Source organism: Apodemus sylvaticus, chromosome 18, assembly GCF_947179515.1.
Source record: "Apodemus sylvaticus chromosome 18, mApoSyl1.1, whole genome shotgun sequence".
Taxonomy (NCBI): Eukaryota; Metazoa; Chordata; class Mammalia; order Rodentia; family Muridae; genus Apodemus; species Apodemus sylvaticus.
In genome coordinates this window covers 4258377-4286362 of record NC_067489.1, presented here as the reverse complement: position 1 = coordinate 4286362, position 27986 = coordinate 4258377, and the positions used below count along the sequence as shown (strand labels likewise).

The 27986-nt window shown below is 40.1% G+C and overlaps 1 protein-coding gene across 2 annotated transcripts; it reads left to right on the top strand.

Annotated features, from left to right (window-relative positions):
• Nucleotides 1–315: 315 nt before the first annotated feature.
• Nucleotides 316–24573, top strand: Arglu1 (arginine and glutamate rich 1). 2 transcript variants are annotated; one of them, XM_052162057.1, is made up of 4 exons: nucleotides 316–777; nucleotides 6751–6976; nucleotides 8781–8888; nucleotides 9263–9347. In XM_052162057.1, exons 1-3 carry the CDS (start codon nucleotides 437–439, stop codon nucleotides 8865–8867), a joined length of 654 nt encoding a protein of 217 aa, XP_052018017.1. In that variant the 5' UTR covers nucleotides 316–436; the 3' UTR covers nucleotides 8868–8888; nucleotides 9263–9347. The 2 variants fall into 2 exon arrangements, with proteins under 2 accessions (XP_052018017.1, XP_052018016.1); XM_052162056.1 differs by lacking the exon at nucleotides 8781–8888 and adding an exon at nucleotides 23739–24573 and having other exon boundaries at nucleotides 321–777; nucleotides 9263–9346.
• The last annotated feature ends 3413 nt before the right edge of the window (nucleotides 24574–27986 follow it).

Here is a 27986-nt window from a genome sequence, read left to right as displayed (position 1 = left end):
AATATTTTCTAACTCCTAAGTTTTTTTTTTTTTTTTTTTTTTTTTTTTTTTTTGTGGGGCTTGTTGAGGTAGTAGTGAAAGACCTGAAGGCTGGCCTGGATTCTTCGCTTTAGTTTCCGAGCAGTGGCGGAAAGAGCCGAGCGCGTTCGGTCGCATTCGCCGGCCCGCCTAGGCAACGTCGTCAGGGGGCGGGCCTCGTGCCGGCACGCTCGGCGCGGGGCATTGTGGGAAGGGCAGCCGGTGCTGCCACAGCTGCCATCTTAGGGACTCCGGGGCCAGGCCTGCTAGGCCTTCGCGGCGGAGGCGGCCGTGTGCGTGGCGGGTGCGCTTGGGGCGAGGCGGAGGGGCCGCGGGCGGGGGGCCTCGCTTCCCAGCGGCGAGGGGCGGCCTGCGGCGGGCAGCGGGTGACAGGCGGCGGGCGCCGCGCGGCGCGAGGATGGGCCGGTCGCGGAGCCGGAGCTCGTCCCGCTCTAAGCACACCAAGAGCTCCAAGCACAACAAGAAGCGCAGCCGCTCGCGCTCGCGCTCGCGGGACAAGGAGCGGGTGCGGAAGCGCTCCAAGTCCCGGGAGAGCAAACGGAACCGACGGCGGGAGTCGCGCTCCCGCTCGCGCTCCACCAACGCGGCGGCATCCCGGCGCGAGCGGGAGCGCGCCTCGTCCCCGCCCGACCGCATCGACATCTTCGGGCGCACGGTGAGCAAGCGCAGCAGCCTGGACGAGAAGCAGAAACGGGAGGAGGAGGAGAAGAAGGCGGAGTTCGAGCGACAGCGAAAAATGTGAGGGGCGCGCGACTGGAGGCGCGGGGGCGCGCTTGGGGGCCAGTGGGGCGGGAGCACCGGCCCGGAAGTAGGAATTGAGGGCGCGAGGCGGGAGGTTGGCGGTCCGCGCATCCCTGGGCCCGGGCGTTGGAGCGGAGGGCACCTGTGAGGGTTCCGCCCCGGTGCGCGCCTAGCCTCTGAGTGTGGCCCCTTTCTGAACCTCCTTTTACACGGTCGTACAACGACAGCCGCAAAAACTTGCAGCGGACACCGGGGTGCCTTCGTCCCATCTCCTTTTTGTCTTGGCCTCAGCCCCTCTAGTGAGCATGCTTGATCCAGCTGTTGCCCGCCTAAAATACTTGTTTCAGAGTACTCTTAACCGTATTTTCACTTTGGGCAAAACCGGTTACCGTCAAGGGAGCTTAACTTGAAATTTGGGTAAAGATCACGTGGTTTTGAGTGAGGAGTCTTTCCACGTAAAAGTAGGTGTTGATGACCAAACCAGAGTGAATTTGTACGTTGTGAAGTACTTAGATGCGCCCATTGCCCCAGCCACGTGGAGCAATAATACTAAGCATATGCGTTCCCTGTTAGGCCAGCCATCGTTTCCGGAATTCTAAACTGAAGACCGGTTAAGTGGTTATGAAGCAGGAACTAGGTAGTTTGTGTAAATGACTTGTGTAGAGGTTTCTATTTTCTACAAAAAAAAAAAAAAAAAATAGAAGGCAGATTTTGTGGTAGGCTGGTTTTCCAGAAGTCCTTAGGAGGGAGGTAAGGGATTGAACACAGCTAATACTGTAGGTGGAACTGGAGCCTTGGCTTGTACTGTTACCAGACTGATTCTCAGTACACCTTGGCCACATAGAAATCTTCTTAGTGCCTGGAACAAGCCTGTAGCCTAGTACAACATAGAAAAATTGTTTGTGACAGTTGAGACAATTCTTCAGGTGAAAACAAAGTAAAGTTGATGTGCTAATTAGAATCATCACGCTGCACATGGTCAGCATAGGAATAAAATGAAGGGGGCATAGAGTTGTGTTCAACGATGCCATTAGCATTGAGAAGGGAAAGAAAGGGACAGGGCTGGCAGCCAATGTTAATACTAAATTCTGTGTATCCATTAGATACTACTCCACTGTGGTCTAAGTCGTTTGCAGAGAATACACTGAAAAGACAATGGAGATGGTACCTTTGGAGTGAAATGCTTGTTGGCTTGTTCGTTCAGCTACTTGCTAGTATTTAGCCTTTAATAAGTGCCAGGAGCAATGGTAGGTGCAGTTGACAGAAAGATGATGGACTTGCTCCTTCTGACATTATGATCTAGCTCAGACAGATGATAGGTAATAATATAGTAGTAAAGTCAGTTGGGAGTATCTCACCAGAAGGGTAGAGGAGATAATGAGGCTGTCAGGCCTGTAGGGAATATAGGGTATATGTGGTCCAAAGGAGTAAGCTGTCTTCCTGAATCCCTGAGAGAACAGAACGGAAGGAAGGTAAGTAGAGGGAAGTAGTAGTGGTCAAGAACAGCTGCTAGAATGAAAAAGAAACTGAAAAAGTATTTAGAGTCCATACAGTTGAGTGTGGGTTACAGGCAAAGCATTGGATTAGCTGTCATGTTTATAGTGTGATTACTGCAAACTATTCTTTGCCTTCTGATGCCTAGACCAGACTGCCAAGCAGTGTAGTTGAGAGGGAAAAGCACAAGTCAGCCCTTGGCACACCTAGGTTCTGGTTCTGTATATAAAAAAGAGCTGAGTTTAATCTAGGTGGTGATAGGGCTTTACTTGTGTTGATAAAACCTGGGCAATAGATAGAATGCCATGAGGACTATATAAAGAAAGAAGAGCAGTTGGTTCCAAGGATTGAAGAAAACCTTAGGGAATGTATATTTGCAGTAAAAAGCCCAGGATGGAAAAGGTGACACTAAAAATTATGAGTGTCTGGAATGTTTTCCTGGAGTCTGGGGTTAGATGAAGACAAAGTTAAACATCTTGATGATCAGAGACTAGTGTAATTCCAAGGCCTTAAATAAATCATCTGAGTTTATCTGTGAAATGGAGTTCTATTTTATAGTGAAGATTGGGAGATGCTATCAAGTACTTAAGCACTTGACATGAGAGTGAGTCAGTGTTGCTGAGTGTAACTGACCATGTTTCCAGGCACAGCCTACTGAATAATTCAAGAATGAATCCAGTAATTGTAATCTTAGTTCAGTAAAATAATTCAATAACATAATTAAAAGGTGGGCCTTTACATTTATTCTCATTTTGAGGAGCTAATTCACATGGCTCAAAATTGAATCAGATCTTCCTCTTGTCTGTGGTCTTGGCCAAGTAGTGTGATCTCTCATCCATTGCACTATAGCCAATATTAACATTTCTTACTTATTCTTTGGGGGGGGGGGTTAGACAGGGTTTCTCTGTATAGCCCTGGCTGTCCTGGACCTCACTCTGTAGACCAGGCTGGCCTCGAACTCAGAAATCCTCCTGGCTATGTATTACTAACTGCTGAAAAAAACTAGATAGCTTAGTAACTTCCTCCAGCCAATGACTTCTGAATTTTTTTCAATTCTTAGTGTTATCTGACTTACAAATCAGGAGCCTAAGAGTATTTCAGATAAACTGGAATTCATGATTCTTAGAAAAATAAGCAGAGCTCATTTTGAGGGTAAAGAACTTTGATTGAATTTACTCTGTAAATCTATGTAATTTTGGAGCTTAGAGCTTTTTAAGGCAATGGCGGAGCAAGCACAAAGACCTCTTTCAGTCACTTTGGTATTGGTTCTCTTCCTATCCGTGCCTCACCTTTGTCCTGGAGAAACTACACTGGTAGCAAAAGATTTAAACTTTGGGGTCTGTTCAGGTTCATTATGTCACTGCAACATTCATCTTGTTCATTAAAGTGACTATAACTTACCTCAGAAACACGAGTTTTAAATAATGACATGGAACATAAACACTAAGTGGCCCAGTGTTTAGTAGCTTGTTAGGTATGAAGTAATTAGTAATTGCTAGTAATTTCTAACTAGTAATAATAACTACTAGTAATAATTATTAACTAGCAATAATAATAACAAACTAGTAATTACTAAGTAATTCCTAGAGGTTCCAATGACCAAGTTTGCCTGTTTTAAGAATGTCTTAAAATATAGCATCAGTTCTACTTAGCAAGCCGTGTCCTCACTTAACATTACCAAAGAACTGCCACCCCTTGTTTGGTTTATTTAATCAGTTACCATCTTTGCATGAGAAAAATGGGGACCTGGTGCCACTTGATAAACCTTGGTCTTGATTCAATAACTTGCCCTAGGAGATTAGCAAAGCTCTGAGCTCCACAGATGAGTTGAGACAAAGATTAGAGAAAGATAAGATTGAGCAACCTCCCCCTTCCCAAGGAACCAGTGAGCAGGGCATTCTGGCACTGAGAGCAACGGATCTTGAGGAAAGGCTTCAGAGAATCTGTGTGAATCTTTCTGTAAGATCACCACCAGAATTGCTTTGGCTCCCTTTGGAAGAAGTTTGTTGGCTTAATGGAAGGGTTGGCCTAATGGTGATGTTATTGTAGGTTTCCTGTTAACTTTGGCCATCAGTGAAGATACTTAAATTGGTTGTCTATGTGCCTGTTGGTTTTCTGAATTTTATGTAGAAAGGGAATAAGATAATAAGGATTTTTTTTTTTTTGCCACAGACTCTAGAAACAGATTCGACATTTATCTCTGAATTCTTTTTAATCTTATTGAGAATAATAACCAAAATTATGGTCTGTGAGGATTGTAGCAGTGCTGAGGAGCCCTGACCTTGCCCACTCTTCATTTAGGGTGCATAAATAAGGCTATTGGAGGCATGCTGGGGTGCCTTACAATTCCCCCAGGAAAAAAAGGAGACAGTAGGTCTGTTCAAAAACGGGGGCAGCCAGTTCTCAACCTGTACTGCTTTAGACTAATAAAACCTCTGAGCTACTGTTAGCAACTCATTACCTGTCACTTGTCCTCTGGTTGGTGTGGTCACTGGGAATGAAGACTGCCAGAGCTGACAGGTAAAACTGCTTTGGCTCTTGCTGCAAGTAAAAAGTTGAATGGGTTTGGCTCATCATACCAGCCAAATCTGTGGGTGGCACTGCTGTTTCTTGCTGTATTGCTTAGGGGTGGCTTGACTGCCTGACCCAAAAGTGTCTTTGGCACTTTTACCAAATTATGTTAAAATGGGTGAGTTTTGTGCCTTGCTGATGAACTCTCCTAGGGTTTTTTATTTGCTTCCCTCCCTCCTCTAGCCTTTCTCTATCACCTGAGTCTTTTGATGGAAGCTGCATTATTCCCTACTTAGCACTCTGCTCCACCTCACCCTGAGTTGAGTTCTTGAAGATAAAAAGCTGAGTTCCTTAGGCTTTACTACATTTAACTGATTTTATAGAAGTAATTGAAAAGTTTGCATGTACACAGTAATCTTCGTTACTATCCTTATGTAGCCCATAATACAGTCTAAAGTTGCTAGCTTATTTCACCTTTTTTCCCTTTGAGTAGACAGGAAAACCATGCTATATGATTGCTATTGAGTTAAGATATCTATTCATTGTCTTTGTTTCTTGTCTTTTTAGAGGATATCTGCTGTTTCTCACTAAGTGGCTTGACAAAAGGCTTATTCTAATTTTCTTTATTTGATAGGGATGTGTTAAAGTTTAGACTTTTGTATACTGTTGAAAAATTGTAGTTGGGAAGGAAATAGTAAAGATACAGATAAGTCCTCACAGTGTTGGAAATATCAGGACCTTGAGGAAAACCAGACTTACTGTCCTGTCTTTTCTTCTGTCTCTCTCATAAAGATGGAGAGGATAGGTGTAGAAACTGAAATGATGGGTTGAGCTGAAAGCCCTTGGGTAGGAATTGAGTTGCAGTGTATCAGCGTGCTTAAGGATCACACCAGACTACAAAGGTCTTATGTCAGATAGATTCAAAAGGTAAAAGTTGTAAGATTTTTTTGTTGTTGTTGTTAATTTGATAATTTGGGGGAAAGTATTAATAAATTGGCCTCTTTTGGTTTTAGATGCATCATTAAGAACTTTGAATTTGTTCATTCCACACATAATACTGCTTAGCCCACTAAGTAGAAACACTGTGATCAAAATGTGTATCTTAATACTTTCTAGTAGCTATATTTAAAAGATCAGTGTAGTATTAATGTGCTTCCAGTCTATCCAAAATACTCTCTATTTAACATCTAACCAAATAAAAATGGAAGATCATTTCAGGTTTTTCTTCCAACCAACCTCAAAATAGATGTATTGGACTAGTGATTATCAAAATGGACAGTTTTTCCATGATAGTCCTTTGATAGATGTTTTTAGAGAAAATTTGTTTCCAATCAATAAGCACACTGTCAGTGGGATTAAAGTAATCAGAATAGTAATATACTTTATTTAGCTTTCATAATACAATAGATTTTTATCTTTCTATTCTGGCCTCTAGATCAACTTTAAAATAAAATATCCAAGGAAGAAGAAAAGGCACAACAGGATTAGAAGTTCAGAACCCAGAGTAAAGGCCACAGCTATTAACTGGGTAGCCTCTCTGTTGTCTGTTCTTTACTTAAGGAGCAGGAAAAGTGAATGCATCATTCTGCAGCACAGCCTTAGATAGAGTGACTTAAATGCATCATGGACTCTAGCAGAAGCAGATTGCTGTTTCAGATTTACTGTTCCTAAATAAATCTAATGATTTAGATTCTTGTTTTATGCTGACTAGCTTTTCTATATTTAGAATGTGTGGATGCCTTCTCCCCCCCCCCCCAAAAAAAAAGATTTTTACCTTCATTTGAATTTCTGTATTACTTATCCTGGCTGTATTTTTTTTTTTTTAATGTGATGTGAAAATTAGCGATACAGTTACTAAGGATATAAGAAATGCGACTTGTTGATTTAGTGATAGGCTTAAAGTTAGTTTTCTAATGCTTAGGTTCTTTAAAATATTAAGTTGTCTTTTCTACTTTTATTTGCTAGTCGGCAGCAGGAAATAGAAGAAAAACTCATTGAGGAAGAAACAGCACGAAGAGTGGAAGAATTGGTAGCAAAAAGGGTAGAAGAAGAATTGGAGAAAAGGAAAGATGAAATTGAGCGAGAAGTTCTCCGAAGGGTTGAAGAAGCCAAACGCATCATGGAAAAGCAGTTGCTCGAAGAACTCGAGCGACAGAGACAAGCTGAGCTTGCAGCACAAAAAGCTAGAGAGGTAACGCTCGGTCGTTTGGAAAGTAGAGACAGTCCATGGCAAAACTTTCAGTGTCAGGTGTGCCTCCTGCTCAGTCCAGAACGAGATGGAATGCGACTATCTAATTCCTTTCTCATCTAAACTTACATGGCTGCGAAAGATAATTTTTTAGCCAGAAGTGCTGACTGGTACTTAAAAGTTACTTTCTTAAAACTTATTCAAGGATATTTTTGATCCAATGGAACTGGCTTACGTATTTGAGAAGTGTTTGAAACTTTTGCCATGGCTGCAGGACTACATTCTTTTTTGGGAGGGTAGGGGGAACCAGGGAGTGGTAAAGGGAAAAGGCTAAAGCTCCACCCGCGGTTGCATTTTCTTCTCTGTTATCACTCTGCTACCTAGACTGTGAGAGGCTTTTGCCTTCAGTCAGATTACAGAGAGCAGGGCCTGACATTGAGTGACAGCACCTGCTTTTGATACATAGGTTTTCTCACTATTCTTTTTTTTCCTTCTGTTATCCTTCATCCCCTCCCTTAATCCTTTCAACACAGTGGACTAATTCTAGCATTCTGATTATAAGGCCCTCCATTCTCTTAATGTGTTTCAAGGAATCTTTTAAGGAAAAATGTCCAGATTGTTCATCTTTTTTTATTTATTTTTATTTTTTATTTTTTTAAAGTACCTACTAACAACTCCTTTTTTTCTCTAGAGAGTTTTGAAGGAACAGGTTGTCCTTGTCTGGAGTCAAGCTAAACACATGATTTGTTTTATCAGCAGCTGGAGCAGAAGTTGAAAATGTCTTTCTGTGAGACAGTAATTTGCTACTGAAGCTTCATGGCTTGTTTGCACTGATTACTCCAGGATCGTAAAGTGTGGCGGAAGTCACTGAAGCACTCAGGGCCAATCGCTTCCCAGCCCTGAGTGTCCATTCACAGTTTGTTAATAAACACACAGATCCCATTTGTGTGACACAGGGAATCTGTAGTTAATGCTTTCTTGAACATAAATTTGTAAATATTCGGCTTAAACACATGACTTACTGTCATTTTTCATCCTGGCGTTACTGTGGACAAGTTGACATTGTGTTAAATCTCTGCTTTCTAGTAAGCTTTGCTTGTACAGTGCATTTCCCTTGTCCTGTCTTAACTACATAGACCTGTCTGTAGTTGGTTTCACAGACTAAAATTAAGTGTATGGTATTTTTATTTGTATCAATGCCCTTAATAATGGAGATATTTTTGGAGTAATTGTGCTATCTTGTAGCGAGTTATTAATCATAGCAAGATTTTTTTCTCTTCATTTGCTTTTTGTTTCATATTAACATTTTTTTTTAACACGGACACAATCCTCTGACAGTCTTTCCAAATACTAAAATCATTTGAATATGTCTGCTGTGATCTGAACACTGCCCAAACCATCAAGCAATCTTCATATAGTTTGCATTATAAAACTTCATTAAATTCTCCAAGAAAAAAAAATGACAGAATTTTATTTCCTGACTGTGCATTCCCCGGATTCCTGAATTTCAGTGCAGATTGTAGATGAACAATATAAGCTGCCTTTAGTGATTGTCAACATCTGATGTTAAGTCCATGCCCCATGGAAGCAGTCCTTAGTATGGATTACCATTTGTATTTTTCACTAACAGTAAATGTATTTTTCTTATTAATTGTTTGCCTTAGGAATGATGAATTACATTTTTTGTTCCTTCTTACCATAAACATCTGCATTCCTCAGCTCAGCCTTCCTTGTATGTTGTTTCTTTATAAATGGTTGAGCTGCTGATGCAGGTATTGCCAAGCTAACAGTACAAATCATTTTAAAGAGGAAGCTGGCGCGTATGGCAGCCGAGGAGCACACTCTGCAGGACACTGGACAAGACAGTAAATACTCAACTTTTAATGCTGATTAAAGGAGTATAGGTAAAGAATACGTAGGTATCCATAATTGGTGAGACAAATATTCACTTTATTTATATTTTATATATATTTTTAATTTGGTAAATACTATCCAGTTTTGTAGTTGTCCTTGTTGATTTGTGTGATATTAAAGTATTAGTAATAATTGCCCGGAGACTACTAGGGAGGGTTTAGTCGGTTGCTGTTTTGGACTGGGAGGGATGATTTAAATCTAGTGTTAGAAACCAATTTTTTAGTGGCTGCACAGTTTATCATTTGTCAGACAGAAAGGTAGCTGTAAAGCTACCCTGTAAGTCAGATCAACAGAGTTGAGAGGAAGATTAGTAAATATTTGCTGTAGAGGTAAACACTTTATTTTTCTAACATTGTAACATGTCCTCCCCTTTAGGAGGAAGAGAGAGCAAAGCGTGAGGAACTGGAGCGGATATTAGAAGAAAATAACCGGAAAATCGCAGAAGCACAGGCCAAACTGGTGAGTGCTTGAGATTGAACAGATTTGTGCTGAGTCTTCCAGATTGAGTAGATTTGTGCTGAGTCATTGGGCGAACTTAAGAGGTTCTGAAGGCTACTTTAAGGACCTTGAGGTTGAGTTTTGGAGAGAATTATAATATTTTCAGTGCTTTAAAACATTTCCTGGAGGAGATATACTACTCTCTGTTCCTAGTATCTCAGTCCTAACATTTAATATTTCTTAGGCCTGGAAACCAGCCATTAGAGGAAATAAGCAAAACACCCAGGGTCTTTAGGTAGCCAACACAGAAGCACCACCCTATCTCTAGACAGAAGGAAGACTACATTTGGTCAAAGAAAAGTACGTTAACCTGCCCCACACTCCCCCCACCATTAGGTCTCACATATCTCAAGCTGGCCTTGAATTCCTTCCTGGTCCTTCTGCCTCTTCATTGTATGTTTTGAGATTCCAGGTGTGCTATATACCAACTCACATATTTTACTTCTTGAATTTATAATCTAAGCAGAAGTACAGAAACTAAACTTAGTGTTAGTTAAAATATAGGCCAATTAAAAACTGTAACTGATCAATATTAGGAGAGACTGAATATAAGTAGTTCAAAACCACAAGAAAGATAATATGCCTGCAACTGTAGACACAACCCGAGAGATTTTGGAAAGTCTGAATTGAATGCAGTAGAAATAACAAGATCAAGAAATGTATTTGCTGCTGAGACTTATGTTTAGGGAGAAGAGGAGATTGATTTCTCTTTTTAAAAAAACTGACTATTCAGAAGAACACAAAGGGTATTTGGTACTAGAGCATATGTGGGGGAAGAGTGCCCTTCTGCAGGTAGACGAAAGGAGAACATTTTATTTCCGATTTGGGCGTTTGAACTTTGAAGGGTAAATAAGTCTGGTACTTCAGAAGAGAAATATTATTGTGAACTATTTCTATGACTACATGGTAAAAGGACCAGATGGCTGCTTTAGGTTTGGCTTGTGAGTAATGGCCTGGATAGTCCTCCCCTTAGTGTGGGTCTAACCATATCAGTTACTACTTTACTCATATGAAGAATGCGTTTGTCTCTAGTTTTGGTGTGTGTGTATGTGTGTGTGTGTGTGTGTAGAGATTAGTAACCACAGTGTAGAGGAAAAGCTACTGGCCAGTTTTCATTTTTTTAAAGCCTGTTCATGAGGTTGTCTTTCTGTAAACCTCTAATGCTTTGTTTTCTATTTGTGCCTTGATGTGCCCAGTTCTAGATGTCTGCTGATAGACTGCAGGGAGTGACATCATTCTGATGACATGATGACAATAAAATTCAGTGGAAGAATACCTAGACTTCTAGTGACTTGGATAAAAACTTTGGCTATCTCTAACCCATTTATGGTCACTACTTTAATAATGTTGGGCTTCTTAGAAATGGCTGGTGAGGAAAATTTTGTTTGTAGAAAGTGGAATGTCCTTCATGAATCAAAGATGAATTGTGTATGAAGATGAGGGCAGTTGTAAGTTAAAGCTCTTTGAATATAGTCCCTGTATGTGCTTTGTGCTTTGAGTGCTGCTCTTTGTGTTTACTGGAATGTCTGATACAAAGCACTGAAACTATCACTGACTTGAGAAAGGGAAGGAGAAGCAACAGATCGTTGCAGACACACAGAATTTTCTCAGCTACATCAGCTGTGGTGCTTGCCTGGCTGAAAAAGCAGCTGTACCTGCTGGAATTTGTAATGAATATGCTTGTTTATGCACAGTAGAAAACAAGAAATAGGAAACATTCTAGCTGAGGAGGTAACCATTCACTAAAATCTATGTTGACAAAAGTTAATTGGAAAGAAGATAAGGAATTATGTTCTTTGAGGAAATAGCTGATTATAAGAAAAGTTAATACAGTAATGTTTAAATGGTGTGGATAATAGGATATAATTGACCTAATTGTGGTGAGGTGGTGTCCAGAGGCCACCCAAGAGACAACTTTTCTGAGTTAGGCCTTGGATAGAAGGCATAAAAGAAGGTAAAGAAGTAAAATAGTCAAGACTTTGAGTTAAGTTATGGAATAGCATGCGGAGTCTCTGAGAATAGTTACAGATAGGTGGTGGGTTAGCCAGCCTGATGCCTGCCAAGAAGGGTGTGTGTGAGAACAAGAGGCAGGCCAGGAAAGAAGGTGCTCTGAGGAGACAGTGGACCTACAGTTCAGCTTCCTGATAAGAATACAGAAACATTCATATAATTATTTACATATGACATGATAAATTAACTTGCAATTTCTAGAAAATAGATCTTAACATCTGTAGAAAAGAAATCTGTTTTTTTTTCCCTTGCCAAGGTCTAATTCCAATTTAGGGGGTCTTTTGGTTTTTGGTTTTGCTTGCTTGCATGTTTTGTTTTCCCCTTTCAGACAGGGATTCTCCCGTGTGGCCCTGGCTGTTCCAGAGCCTGATCTGTAGACCAGGATGGCTTTGAACTCTGAGAGATTCTCTGAGATTCTCTGGCCTCTGCCTCCAGAAGGCTGGGATTAAAGGATTTAGATGGGAATATACAAGGTTCAGAAAATGCTTAAATACATAGATAGGTATATTCTACAAACCTTAAATTCTGCTTCCAGAAATGTATTTTGTAAAACTTACTCATGTAAAACTGTATTTGCACACAGTACTTTCTCTTAAGAGTGAAAGATGTCCAGTCAAATGAGGTATTTTTGTTTTTTTTCCAGACAACTTTTGTGAACAGGAGAGACGTAATGTACAAAGTAGGCAGATACAAATCTGTCCATTATAATTGGACATTAGCTCACAAAAAAGCATATTCATACCTTTTAAGATGCAAAGATAAGCCAATGCATGACTTTATTGGTATTCCCAAGTATAACTTTACACATTTTCTCCAGTTTATACTTTTTTTTTTTAATAAGTAATGCATTTCATTTTTATGGCCATGTAAAGATGGTTAGCAAGGAAAGTACATTTAAGTTGTCCTTTTGGTTAACTTTCTAGTACCCGCCCCAGCCCCAAGGTAACAGTTAAATATGGAGTTCAGTGAAGAGTAAAAAGGGATATTTTAGATTTAGTCAGGTGGAGTTGGTGAAAGCCACTGATAACTCTATAGTCTATGCGTTGCTTTCTCACCGGTTTTTCTTTTAAAAAAAAAAGTAACATATTTGGTTGTAAAAGTCACAAAATCCAAATGTGATCTGGCTTCATTGATCAGGTACACTCCTTGTTTTTTACCTTGAATTGACAACTGTCTTAAAATAGTTTGAGTTATTAATGCAGAATTTTAGTTTCTTTTTGTGTATTTGAATGTGCATGCACTGGTGTAGACCAGAAGTTGTGCTGCATGTTTTCCTCAGTCACTTTTAGTATTTTGTTTGTTTGCTTGAGATGGAGATTTACAGAGCCTGGAGCTTAATCATTTTAGCAGACTGGCTGGGTAAAGCACTTGGGATCTGCCTGCCTCCACCCTCACCCTCAGTTTCAGCCCACAAGTTTCAGATGAATGCATACCACCAGGACCCACTTTCACATGGTGATAGAGATAAGGATTCCAACCCTCGAGCTGTGCAGCCACACTGAGCATTCTCTCCAGCCCAATTTATTTTTTTTAAAGAAGCATTTAAAACAATTTTTTTGCTGTCTTCTCTCAAGTTTTGTATGCTGTGCTATGGAAGCATATTCTGTATATTGTGCTAAGGGAGAATTTTATGTTCTAGTTTTCTCTTTTTGACATGGATCTCAGTTCTGTATCCCAGGCTGGACTCAGACTCCTGTGTACAGTGTTACAGGCATGTTACCAGCAGAGTTTAGATGCTGTGGAGGGATGTATTCTGACTGGTTACCAGAAAGAAGCACAGTATCCGCCTATACCTGTCTAGTGTCCTTGCAGTGTAGGGATTGATCTGAGCCATCTCTGGATCACTGCAGTTAGGAATCTTTAGAATAATGAATTTTGAGTAGGTGGGTGTTCTTCAAGGTTTGAAATCAGTGCAAAGTACACGTTGACAGATATTTTTAATATGAAATAGGTTACTTCTTACCCTTGTGAATTCATCACTATGTGAGAGGTTGCAAATCCCATGTTTGAAAGTCTAAAAGATGTTGTAAATACTTAAGTATAGATTATTGCTCACTTTGCAGTGGACAACTCTGAAAAGACTTCTAAGGAAAATGAAGGGTTTTGTTGTTTATTTCTAAATGCATGTGATAATAGACTGAGAAATTCACACTTCCGTAAGAATAAGGTAGAGGGAGATTTTTCTTTAACTTCATGATGTAAAGCAGAGAAGCTAAGGACAGAGCAGAATGAGATTTTAGAATGTTGTCTTTACCTGTGCATGGTGGTGCATAGCAATTCCAGGATATCTAGGACTGTATTAGGGATATCTTATCTCCAATTAAATAAGGTGGATTTAAAGGTTTATGTGGTTAGAAGATGTCCTTCCTGAGGCAACAGAAGCTAGTAGCATTCAAGGGCCTCCTGACACTTCCAAGGGAGCCCATTTCTGATAACATGCTGTGATGGTTTGTATATGCTTGGCCTAGGGCACCATTAGGAGACCTTGTTGGAGTAGGTGTGTCACTGTGGGTATGGGTTTTTAAGACCCTCATCCTGGCTGCCTGGGAGCCAGTCTTCTAGTAGCCTTCAGATGAAAATGTAGAATTCTCAGCTCCTCCTGCACCATGTGCCTGCTCAGATGTTGCCATGCTCCCACTTTGATAATAGACTGAACCTCTGAACCTGCAAGCCATACCCAATTTGCCTTGGTCATGGTGTCTGTTCCTAGCAGTAAAACCCCAAGACAGAAGTTGGTACCAAGGACCAAGCAGAAGTTGGTACTGCAGTGAGATGCCTGACCATGCTTTTGTTTGGAAGAATGTAGACTTCGGGACTTCTGGATTTGGAAGGCCATGGATGCTTTAAATGGAGCTTAGTGGAGCTAAGTCTTCCTTGCAGAGGGTGATTTGAACTGTGGAAGCCTGGTTCTAGAGGTTTCAGAGAAAAAGAATTTTAATACATGGCCTAGAGACTGTTCCTGTGATATTTTCATGAAGAATGTGGCTGCTTTTTACCCTTGTCTGAAGAGTCTGCCTGAGGCTAAGGTAAAGAGATTTATATGCATTGACAAAGGAAGTCTCAAAAGAGTCCAACAGACTTGGTTCTCTGGTTAAGTCTCATGAAGAGAATTTTGAATAAGCGTAGCAAGCTTAGAAAGAAAAAATACAAAAAATACGGCTTGAGTATTAAAGAGGCACCAGGAAGTGACATGGAGCTAAATCCTGTGTTCATGGATATTAAACTGAATTAAAGGTGTGACCTCGAGGCAAGATCTCACCCAGCTAAGTTTAGGCCCAGGTATGATAGGTAGTACTAGCCTTTAATCTCAGGAGGCAAAGCCAAGCAGATCTCTGAGTTCAAAGCTAGCCTGGACAGCAAGTTCTAGGTGAAGAAAAACTTCAAGTACGGGTTCTGTGGGCCACACCTTTAATCCTTTAGAAGACAGGCATGCAGATCTCTGAGTTCAAAGTAAGTCTACAGAGCAATTTCCAGAACAGCCAAGCTTGGGTTGTGAAGGGACTGGAAAACAGAAAGCTGTTGATAATGTCATAAAACAAGAGGCCATGTTCCAGGTCCCGCAAGCAGCAGAACATAGTAACTTTGGCCATGTGACTATGGCCTTGAGTCAAGAATAGAAGGGACTACTGGGACAATTAATGCTAGTTAGTTGGAGCTTAGGAAATTAGTGGTGATTAAGAAGAGACCAGCATCACTGAGGTGAAATCTTCTGGGGACTATTTTCTGAGAGCACAAAGAAGCTGTGTTCCAGAGGTAGCCAAGGTTGTACCTCATGCTGCAGATGAACTTGGTAATGTGTAAGAATCACCCAGGTGGTACTGGTTTTGAAGGTATGAAGGGGTCATGCAGAACAGCTAAGGCTCAGCACTCTGAGAGGCCAGGGAAGGCTTTTGGTGAATATGCAGCATAAGTTGGAATTGATGGTCCAGGACTGAAGGGGTCATGCAAAAGTTTTAGGCTTGGCACCATGAAGAGAGGCGGTGAGAGGGTATTGGTGGAACCTAGTTGCAGCAGAAGACCCCAGTGTATTGGAGATGCCAGTACCATACAGTAATCCTTAAGAAAAGCATCAGTGGAGTGGATTAGTCTGAGCTTAGAGGGCAGGGGTAGAGAAGTGATGCCAGTCCTTTGGAGGAACTCAGATCAAGATTGGAACAAGAAGCTGTAACATTGAAGTTGCCTTGGAGACCCCAAGAATTTCAAGATTCCAGAGCCATGGGCTATCTGCTGAGGAAATCTGCTATTAGGGAGTGGAATCAGCCCAGGAGAAAGAAGTTTGTTGCAGTCAATGAAGATGAAAAAAGAGTTGGAGATCTGAGAACTGCTTTCACAGCATGCTGTAGAGATGCAGAGTTTAGAGTTTGCCTAACTGGTTTCCTCCTGTCTTGCTTTGGGAATTACAGTTAAGTGATTGGATGACTCCCAGAAGAGAACTTGAACTTTGGATTTTTAACATTGTTGAGATTGCTATAGACTAGGGGGGCTTTGGAAGTTGGACTAAATCTATTTTATAATGCTATGAGTAGGTATGGCCTCCATAGACTCATGGGGGCCAGGGAGTGGTACTAGCAGGAGGTATAGCCTTGTTGGAGTAGGTGTGTCACTGTGGGCGTGGACTTTAATACCCTCAGTTCTAGCTGGCTGGAAGACCTTCTCCTGTTTGTCCTTGGAAAAGATATAGAACTCTCAGCTCCTCCTGTTAATGTTGTTGTTGGTCGTAGAATCTGTTTACAGCAGTAAAACCCTGATTAAGACACATGCTGACTTAGACTCCAGAATAAAGCTTTACTTTGAGCCTCCTTTGGAATGAATCATGTAGAAACTGGAAGATTTTGAGGCACATAATAGGAAATGCATAGTTGCTGTTTTTTAAGACTGTAGAAATGTGGATTATTTACAGGTGCTTCATTAGTGTTCAGAAGTGTTAAGAATGTGTTATTGGAAACTGGAGGGAAGACTCTGGTCCTTAACTAGCTAGCTAAATTGTCTCCTACAGCTGTGTGAACGGTAGAACTCATTGGGATTCTAAACCAAGTGTAGAAGGTAAGGCTTCTCAGCCCCACAGGACATAGCAAAAAAGAGGCTGAAGAATAAGATAACTTACTAAGTTATTAAAAGGAACTAGCACACTTGGTTATTTAGGAGAGTATTGGGCTGCCCTGATTGCAAAAGATGATTACGGAAGGGGAAGGGCTGGATAGTTGGCTCAGTGGGCAAGAACAGTTTTTGCATCAAAGAGGATCTAGGTTCCATTCCTGGCCATTACAGTTACAGGGGATCCACTACCTTCTCTGATCTCAGTGGGTACCAAATATTTTGGTGCACACACATGCTTGCAAGCCAAACAAAAACCAAAATATTTCATTTTGCAAAGACAGATGAATTTGCTCTAGAAAGAAGGTTTTGCATCTAGACAGCTTTTTCCATCTCAATGAAACTCAGAAATGAAGATTATCTAGATGGGGAGGGGGTCCCAGTGTGGTAGGCGACTTAATTGGAGAGGAGACTGCTGTTGTTTGAATGCTTGATTTCACTGAATCACTTTATAAAGTGCAATTTACTTTGGTCTTGAGTGTAGGACCTTTAATGAAGTACTTAGGTCTTAAGGCTGTGAGTCCATCTTACTCTTTCTTAGTCAGTGCTGTTTTGTCAAGTAGTGCCATGTAATCACAGGCTCCTCACTGGATAGCCAGAATTTTGAATAATGACCTCCGGAACTGAGAAATAAAATCCTTTTTTACAATCTTCATGGTTCTAGTATAGCTGCAGGAGAGGGCTAGGACACTTAAATTAACAGGAAAATCAGCTAGGTGAGATTGAAAACTGACAGAAGACTGTGGGGGGGGGGGGAATGTTAATGGGAAGGTGAACAGAGATTTGATGATAGTGGTCTTAAAGGTTACTGTTAGAATGGAACAGATTCTTTCTCTAGCCAGAGGCTTTGCTCCAAAAATGCTGGCTGAGGACCTGCTGCTCTCACCCTATACTTCTTTAAACAGTACAGATTGGGGTGATTTTTTTTTTCTTTTAAACAATTTTTTTATACAGTAGACAGGAAATCGCACAACTAGAAAGAGGGCACCTTTAAGGTATAAGCATGCATATATATATATATATATATATATATATATATATATATATATTAAAATGTCACTTCAGACATCTTAGAGTAGGTAATAGTGCTGTGCATACTCCTCAGGAGATGGTTCCAGATGTGTAGTTTAATATGAAGTGACTGAAATCAGGATGGGGGATGGGTTTTCTGTATGTGAAGCCAGGGAAGAAAACACTGATTATCCTTCTGTTAATGTATTTAGAAACACAGTATAAAAAGCAGATGTTTAGCTCTTGGTGTATGTGTTGACATTGCATAGAGTGACTTGAAGAGACACAAAGTGAGAAGATGGCCTTATGTCCACCAAGTAGCAGTTGGATGCTTTAGAGAGAACTAATAAATTGGTAAAACTTGCCATGTGGGGCCCAGAGGGAGCAAGAAGGGGAAAGACCTTCTAAATAATGAGTGTGCCAGGGAGCTCAAGGCCTTAAAGGAAAACTGCAGGCATTTAGAGGGAAATGTATAACAATATACACAAAAAAGTTTCCCCAAGATAAAGAATTTGGGGCATAGAAGATAAAAAGAGACATACAGAGTTTTTTCATTTTAAATGTTTATTTGATTTATTCACATTCTTCTGTATGCATGTATATGTGTGCATCACATGTATGTTTGGTGTCTGGGGTCAGAAGAGGGTTTTATTTAGATCCCAGGAACTGAATTGATAAAGGGTTGTAAGCCACCCATGGTCACTGGGATTTGAACCTAGGTCCTCTGCAAGAGTAACAAATAAGTACTCTTCACTGCTGAGACATCTCTCTAGCCCTTAATGTGAAATGTTAGCACATAAAGTCAAAAGAAAACCCTGAATACATCATTTTTTCTGACAGTGTTACAGAAGCAGAGACTGACTGTTCCTTAAATCCCACACCTAACCCTCATTTTAGGCACTACAAAATATACTGAAGTATTTAGGATTGAAATTTCAAGCTGATTTAGGAGTTTATAAGTAGTTAAATTTGAGGAGAAAAAGTTGTAGAAGCAGTGAGCATGCCTCTTTTAGATGTTATGAGTAATGCTCTAGAGGAGATGGGAACATTTTCCTCAGGAAGATCAGGATCAGCGTAACTGAGGTGCTTGTGTCTTAGCCTGTGTACAGGCTTGGTACCCCATACCCACTTGCATTTTGTTTTGTTTTTGAAGTTCTGTATATGAAAACTTAGGAAAAAAGTGTACAAAAGTTTGACCAGCACATTGCATTTTAAACAGTTTTAGTTTGTGTGCTTTGAGAAACCTGAAGGTGACCTTGAATCCAAGATCCCCTTGTCTTGACCCCCCCATGTACTGATTCCTTTTTTAAAATTCCCTTGTCAAAAATGAGATTTACATTAGTGTACATGTTCCAGGGAGGAAAGTAAACACAGGAATTAGAAGTACAAATGGTAAAGCCAATCAAGTTTTATGCCTTAGAGGTTTTAAAATCTAGAATGCATGGTGCCTATTGGTACAATCTTCAATTCTTTCTCTTTGTCCCTTTAATCACTAAAAAGTCTTTTTTTAGATTGTTATAGAGTTTAGACATTGCAAGAAAGAATGCTAATTATGTTGTGTAGGTAGGCTCTGGTAAACTAGATTGTACAGAAGATGGTGCGAGGAACAACCAGGCCTTACACTAAGACAAATACTTTTAGTTTTGTGACTTCTTTTCACTAGCCACCTTAAGATAGTAGGATGCAGAGTTCTAGGCATACTGACTACAAACAGCGTTTGTAATGACTACAGTGTAGGAGACACTATCCTTGGCCTCTCAGATGTCTACTGAATAATCCTTTGTGGGTAAGGTGGGTATTGTGCTCTTCCTCGTTCAAACACTCTTGTTTGTCACATAGGGAACAAGCAGGGGAGAAGACAAGTTGTGTGGCTAGGCTGGAAAGTTAGAGGAAGTCAGGGCTTAGGAAAATACATAGCAAGTAAGGTATTAGCAAGGCTCACAGATAGATAAGATAGCAAACTAACTTGCCATCACTGGGGAGCCTGGTATTAAAAAAGGTGAGCTAGCCGGGAGGCAGAGGCAGGCAGATTTCTGAGTTCGAGGCCAACCTGGTCTACAAAGTGAGTTCCAGGACAGCCAGGGGTATACAGAGAAACCCTGTCTTGAAAAACAAAACAAAGCAAAATAGGTGAGCTCGCCTAATTTTGTCTTTGAGGATTCCATTTGAGAAGGAATGTGAAGCTAGCTGCGCTAGCATTAAGAAATGTGAATTCGTGGGTGGGGCATTTGCCTGCTTAGCTTATGTCTTAATTCACTGAAAAGGAAACACTTCTAGTTGTGCTTCTTCTAGTGCTGGAGATTAATCCTATTAGGTTATCCTGAGATATGGCAGTCCTCCTTGTACAGTTCATAAGGGCATCTTACACTTGGACTAATTGAAGCTGAGACTTGAGCTCAGTGCAGTATGATTTGCTAAAGCAAAATTTTTGCTACAGAATTTTGGCTTGTGTGATGTGATCACATTTAAAGTCTTGTTTTTTGGTTTGTTATTAAGCAACGTTAAGTACCTCTGTCTAAACCTTACCTGTCCACCTACAAAGAAGACATTTAAGTTGTGATTTTGTTTTTTCCAGAGTTCTTGAAATGCATGTTCAAGCATATATAAATATGTCATGGTTTTATTCTCCCCTGATAACACAAAAATAAGACATAAAAAAGGAGTGTGAGAGTGTTTCTATGTATTTTAAGAAGTAGACACTGAGTGTCTTATGTAAGCCTTTCCTATCATCTTAAGATGAGCTCTCTTAAGATCCTGGTACTAACCATTTCAGGTAGACTATGACTGACCAGTGAGCCTCAGAGAGGCTCCACTCATAGCAGATACTCATATTTGCACAGCAAGCACTTTAGCCTCAGAACAGTCTCCCTAGTTCTGTTTTTTGTTGCTTTTGAATAATATTCTATTTATGTTTGTTTGCCTGAATGTGTGTCTATGTACCACATAGGTTCAGTGTCCAAGGAGAACAGAAGAGGATATTAGATTCCCTGGGACTAGAGTTACAGGTGGTTGTGGGCTATCATAGGTGCTGGGAATTAAACCTGGGTCTCTGGAAATGCCAAGCCATCTCTCCAACCACCACTACCATCCCTGTTTTGTTTTTTAAGTATATATTTAGTATTGTTTTACAGGTGTTTTGTAGATTATTTAGCCTTTATTGTTTTTTTCCAAACTATACAATAAATACTTTTGTAAAATTATGAATCTGGGGTCTTAGGAACATGGCTCAGTCAGAAAAGAGCTTGCTGTGTAAGTGTGAAGATCCAAATGTGAGCCCCAGCACATGCATCCTTCAACATAAGCTTTTAATCTCAACCTGGGTAGATTGGGGACAAGGAATATCCTTGGGCCTGTTAGCTTGGCATGGTAGCGCAACCTTCCAGGCCTAACCAGGCCCATTGAGAGGGAGTCCTAAAAGCAAAGTGACGAAGTCACTGAGGACAACATCAAGTCTGACCTGGCTTATATACATAGAATATTTATAGTTTACACATTTACAGATATATTTATGAAAAATTCCAGAAACTGAAATAGCTGAGTAAATTTTAATAAAGTAGCTTTGAATCTAGCTGCTCTTCAATCAGTCAGCATATCATTGATGGGATCTAAGATTGTGTCAGTGATTTTTAAAGGGTTTTCATGGAATGGCACTGTTCTTTTCTGTTCACTCACAAGATCCTAATGGTTTTATAGGCTCATGCAAGTAGGATTGAGTCTGGGTGTTTAAATTGCCAAAGGTTTCACAAGTGCATACACACATGGGAGGAAACGCCTTTACTACATACACCTTGGCTCAGCCTCTAGCACTGGCACTCCAGATAGGTGATTTATTTGACAAAGCATGAAGGTTTTAGGTCTGAAGTTAACATGGTTGTCTTCTACCTGATGAACTGGGAGCTTACCCGTTTTCAGTTAGATAAAAATTGTTGCAGGTATTGCTGGCACATCTGTTTGGCATTTATGTGTGGTTTCTGAGAACCTAAACTGTAGTCCTCATCAATGGCTTTATTCACAGATCCATCTCTCCAGCCCCATCCTTTTTGTGTTGTGATCATTGGTAAATCTAGGAAAGATAGTGACTTGAATGACTTTCTTGATGTAGTTAAGGTTTTTAGTGACTGTCTTACCACTTACAGGGCATGGTAATTTTGGAAGTTCAGCTAGCTGTATTCTTTTTTTCCATAGAGATCACTGGGAATTTGAAGGCAAAGGGGTCTTTTAGTACTGTGTACCGGGGGAACAGTCTCAGCATTTTAGGTGCTCAGAAAATGTGTACCCTTTAGTGTGGTGACAGTGGAGATGAAAATACACTCAAAGCCAAAGAGAGTAAAAGAGTGGACAGCTTGGTCCTGAGCCAGCTGATGGATTGTTTCAGGGGTCAGCAGGACAGGACAAAGCCTAGGAGTTACCACAGTGCTTTCATGGCATTACCATGAGTTTGTGGTCAGCCTGGGCTACAGTTTGAGACCCTTTTCTCAAGTAAATGAAAAGAAGTGGCCAAAAGATGGGTAAAGGTGCTTGCCAGCAAGCCGGGATGACCTAAGGTTATTTGTTCAGAACCCTGGTGATGGAAAGAAAAAAACAGACTCCTATAAGTTGTCTTCTGACTTCAACAACCATGCTGTGGTATTCTTCTTTGTAATAAACAAACAAACAAATAAATAAGTAAATAAGTAAATGAATAAATGTGATCTTTAAAAATTAGAAAAGGGGATAAAAAGAACTTGACCCTCAAAGGATGGGCTTATTTTAAGGTTGGAATATTTTAAATATTGTCTGTAGAGTTTGGGAGGCTGTTGGATCTCTTCAGTATGTGGTTTACCAGGCTACTGCAAGAGTTACCTAGAAGGGGAGGACAGAGAATGCAGTGGCCACCATTGCTCTGGAGTTTTTAATCCAGCCCACCCTGAGTGCTCCTAAGTTCCTCCCATTTTCCTCTTGTAGCTATGATTGCAGGCCCACAGTGTAACACTACTGACATTTTGATCCATAGGACATAATTTCATTTTCTGTGTTCCATAAAAGGAATTAATAGTCATTTCCATTCTTTGCTAAAGGCCTCTAACGACATTGCATTTTACTTGAAAAATAGTACTGTGAGACCAGAGGAGTGATGATGAGTGGATAAAGTTACTGATTTGTATGGCACCCTGTGGATGAAGATAGTAGATTTGAGTGGACAGAGGTTTATAATCAATTAATGGGAAATCACTGGATTTATTGTTGGTTACCATTGTAAAAACAGCTTTAAGTAAAATAAGGCAGAAGGAATGACTGCAAATGTAACTGAAAGGAAGTGGAAGGAAGGGCTCAAAGGACAGTGCATGTTTTAGGTCACAATCAGATGAGAAAAAAATGGGAGAATGTGCTGGTAACTGATGGAGATAGTCAAGGGTTAAAACAGTCTATCTTTCTAATGACACTGTTGAAATTAAGGGTGCTGATTCTTTGTTGTGCAGGCTGTCATAGCACTGTCTCTGTCCTCTACCTTTTGGGTGTCATTCCACCATAATATCCAGAATTCCCAGCTAGGTGAAGGGGTGAAACCCACAAGAAGTGAGGAGATGGAAGGGTTCTTGGGCAGCTTTCAGTAGGAGAGTCGAGAGAGGAGCTTGACTTGCCATGGTGATGAAGGGAATTGTGTAGAGGTGTGCAATTGGTAAGTCAGCTGCTTGAGATGGAAGGTGCTGTTAACTCTACAGCTGATTTGAAATTAGATAGCATTTTATAATCAGCTAGGTCAAAACCTTTGCTAGTTGTTTTCTCTCCAAGAACCTGGGTCTTAGAACAATTCATTTTATCTTCCAGACAGGGTTTTCCTGTGTAGCCCTGGCTGTCCTGTAGTAACTCTCTGGAGTCGAACTCACTGCCTGGCTAAATTTTTGGTTACGTTGGCTTAATAATATAGAAGCATACAATTCTTGTATATGTTTAATTATAAATGCAGTAATTGAGTAGATACCCTATCTGCGACTAAGTCTGTGTCATGGATTTAGATAACTGTTAATATTGATGGTATATCAAGACAGAATCAAGCTTGTGATCAGGACATGAAGTCCATAAAATATAATTTTTATAAATTAAATAGAAAATATATAGGATTAACTAATTTTTTTCCTGACTTATTGTTCTTCTATTGGTCTCTGTATGTTTAGATAGATTTGTAGGTTATTACCTGGTAGCCGAAAGATACTGAGAGACAGGACTGACGGATCTTGCTTTTACTTTTAACTTTCAGGCTGAAGAACAATTGAGAATTGTTGAAGAACAAAGAAAGATTCATGAGGAAAGGATGAAACTAGAACAAGAACGACAGCGTCAACAAAAAGAAGAACAAAAAATTATCCTGGGCAAGGGGAAGTCCAGGCCAAAACTGTCCTTCTCACTAAAAACCCAGGATTGAATGGCAAACTCTGAACTTTTTGCAAAGAAAAATGAAAAAACTTCGTATTGTAGCTTCATGTTGAAGTGGTTTTTTTGTTTTTGTTTTCTTTTTTTTTTTTTTTTTAATTTGGAAAATCTGGAAAGTTAGCTTGTTCTAATAGGGGCTATGCTCTGCAATCCCTTTATTTTTCCCTCTTTTCCTCCCTTAAGTCAAGTCCTTATCAGATCATTGCTGTCTTCTAGAAGGGGTGTATTTTTGCACCTGTTGGAATTCTGTACTGGTTGGGTCTGCTGAAGAGCAGGTCACTTGGTGACTAGCTGGTCTGGTAAGGTGTTCACTGACCACTGACTTCGGAGTTATACTCTGTTTACTACGTCATAATGCTGGTTTTGCTGACTTTTTGTTTTTTTATGCATTTATAAAAAAAGAAAAAGTTGGTTAATTGCATTGCAAAATTCCCAGGGTTTTACTGGACCTGTGGTGTGTTGTTAGAGCAGTGTCCTTGTGATGCTGTGGCTCTTGAAGTTCCTGACAACAGGTAAGGAAACAGTTGGTCACCTGCTACAGAAATAACCTGCAGTGCAGTATTGTCTCTGTCGAACTTTTGTTTCTTTCATTGACAAAATCAAACCAGCATTCCCCACTGTAAATAAATGATTTTGCTGAATAAAGTAAAGTCTTAAATTCATATGTTTAAGCAATTTTTTTTTTAAGTTCTGTTAAGTCTGAAGGGTGGTTTGCTTTTAGAAGCCTTAGAGCTGTGCTATTTCCTCCGGTTTATACTTTTCGCAGGGTTTCTATGTACATCACATATACTTGTGAATTAGTACTTACTGGCTATTTTTACACACACTACTTTATGCTGATAAAAGAATTATAACATCAAGTATTATCTTCGGAAAACACTAAACCTGTGCCTCTGCTATAGAAATAATACAATTTATACTTAATAAATACTAGAAAGTATGTTTTAAAACTACAGAATATTATTACTTTGAGGGAGGGTGGACCATCAGCTAGAACTTGTCTTTGTACGTTCCAAATAACTACGGTAGTCTTCACTTTAGCATGTTGGGGGATGTTGATAAAACCATTTAAATTTTCTAGTTTTGGGGGCTTGGGCTTTGGGTATTTTTGCATGTGGAAATTTATATATAATCCAGTAGAATCTGCCTCATTTGGTCTTTGATTTGTTGAAGTTTACTAGTGTTAAAACACTCAAGGAAAAGCTATGAAATGCTATCTGAGTTGTGTAGGCATGGCACAGTGGAGAACAAGGATCCCGGAGAGTCATCCTTTTCATGGAAAATGTTGCTTGAGATGAATAATTGGTGGATTATTTTGTGTTTGCATGCTTTGGAAACTGCTGTTGCTTTAGTTTTAACTCTTCACTGTGGTAAAGAAGAATGAAATCATTTTAAATATTTTTAAAGATAAAATTTTAAGTAGCCAGGAAGTATATAGTGTGAAGGTTTTAGTGAACAGGATTAAGTACACGTCTGTTTCATATACCTGAATAGATTATAAAACTATAGCTTAGCATAACTTAGCTCAAATTACCTTCTGATTCCTATACTTTATTATTTTAATGTAACTTCAGTTCAGAGTCATTGTTGCTCTTAGTTGCGTAGCCAATGTTTGGACATGTTATTTAGCACTATCTGAAGAGTAGCCTGGGCTCCAAATACTTGAGATCAGCCTTTTTGTGCCTTTACCCTGTCACTCAGTTTCTTCTGCCACACGTGGAAAGAAATTACAGTTGCTAGGTGATGTCTGCTGTTGGAGACTCTGAGATACTAGATTGTTCCTGTGCTTAGTAACTGATTACTGTTGTGTGCCAGGCTACAGGAGAGAGGATGTCATTGTCAATAATATGCATCCACCTTTTACTGGGCTACAACTACACAATATAGTAGTTTGTTTCTTCATTTGTTCCATTGCTTTTGTGTACATATTATAAAAGTTAATCTTTCCCACTCTTAGCAGTTCAGATGTTCCCTAACTTACTAAATATAACTATGCCTTTAATTCAGTTTTGTTTTCTTGAGTTACTTGAAATTCTTGATGCATTATAGAATTATTGACTGTTTATTTTTATTATAGTACTTAAAATTTGTAGTCATTGCTATTCATATTGTGGAGTTTGCAGAAACCTCAACTGTATAAACTAAACCTTTAAATTAGCTTGGTGTGAGGACTCTTTAATGCTTCAAATAGGGGAAGGGAGCCCTCCATGAGGACTGCTTTAGTTTCACTTGAGTGTAGTAAATGAGCTTGTTGCTCTTCTGAATAATGGCTTGGTCAGTTAATTGTACATGTAGGGGTGTGGGTGTACACACGTGTTCCTGTATGCATGCTTGAGTGTATCTGCCTGCCTCCGTGTGTGTGTGTGTGTGTGTGTGTGTGTGTGTGTGTGTGTGTGTATGTGGCAACCTTTCTTCAATATAGTAGTACTTTAAAGTGTAAGTAAAATAGAATCTAGTACCATTTCACTTAGTGTCTATGAATCATGCTTTATTTAGCATCCTCAGTTTGTTATTGAACATTTCCCAGCTTCAAGCTTCTGGTATTACAGTTGCTTCTCACCTAGAGCTTTTTGTGTAATTTTGCATTACTGGCCGTGAAGATGCTGAAGATAGGACTAGTCCAGATACTAGTCCTGCTCCAGAAGTATTGTAAACACTTGGTATTAGGTTTAAAGGCGAGACATGCAGATGGTTATCTTCCCATTTGTTGGACTGCCTTTATCTGGTCTTGATTCCTTTGCCACCTGTGAAGTGTATGTTGATGGTTTTAGAACTGAGTTGTCCTGGTGAAGGATGCTGTCACCATAATGTAGGGTTGCACTGGCTAGTGCATAGCACCATACATTTGTAGCCAGTTGCCATTTGTTTATGATTGGGTCACTCTCCTTGTATGGTGTACAGTGAAGTTAATGGAGAAAGTGATTTTTGAAACAGCAGCAGAGCAGGTCAGAGTCCAGAAGATTCCAGTGTGGTGAGCATCTCAGCCCCATCTGGTAAAGCAATCCCCAGTGCTTGTGGTTTTTGTTTTTTTTTTTTATTAGAGGGCTCTGCAAAAATGCAGAGATACAACTTTGATATTCCAGACAGCGTTGGATTGACAAGCACTATTTGAAAAGAACATGGCTCCTCCTCCAATCCTCAGATTATTGGAGGATGTGGGAATGATTGGATTTTCCATACTTAAACATTGTTTGAAACCAGTAAATTAAAGAGCAGTGCATGTTGATGACCCAGCAGTTTCATACAATCATATTTTGTTGAATATCTCAGTACCTGCATGCTTAGAATGAAAGATGTTTCTTCACTATATATACATGTGGGTGGTCCTTCGTTCTCCTTGGGCAAATGGCTGTTCACTCTGGATTGATTGGCTGGCACAGAAAGGAATTAAGCATGGCACTAGTTGATTTTAAGTTCTCTTGGGCCTTTTGTAGCATGGAGCTCTCCCTATTACCTACGCATTGCCTCAAGGGTTTCATTTGTAGGTTATAAGCAGTGGCATTTGACTTTGCATGTTCCTAACCAAATACCTAATGAGTTCACAAAGCAGAGGCTTTGTTTTAGAGTAAAGCCAGTTAGTCACTTGGCCTTTGTCCACCACAATACCTAACCCAGTTTGCTGGGTGGCCCTTCATGGGCCTCTAGACCTCTCAGTTCACTTTACAGACCAGGCTTCATTTCCTACTAGCTACACTGGTTACAATATACAAATACAGTACCATTTGAAGCATACTGTTTTTCCATTACTGCAGAAAGGACAAGGTTGCAGTTGACTGCAGCTGGTTCCTAAGGAATGTGATCACACATAGCCTCCAAATCAGACTTTGAGCCTTTGGTGTGGTCAAGGTGCAGAGCATTCTGAAGACCAAACTAGTTAGCATTGGCTTTAAGGCATGCGTATCACCCTTACTGCCTCTGTAAGAAATCATGTATATTTTGTAATAGATTGTGCTTTTAAAATTCTCAAGTCTTTTGACTGAGAAACATCCTTAGCTTTAGAAATCAGTGACTTTGTTGTCCTTTGACATAGAGTTGTGTCCTGTTTTCAAAACAAACCCAAGAATTCATTTGTAAA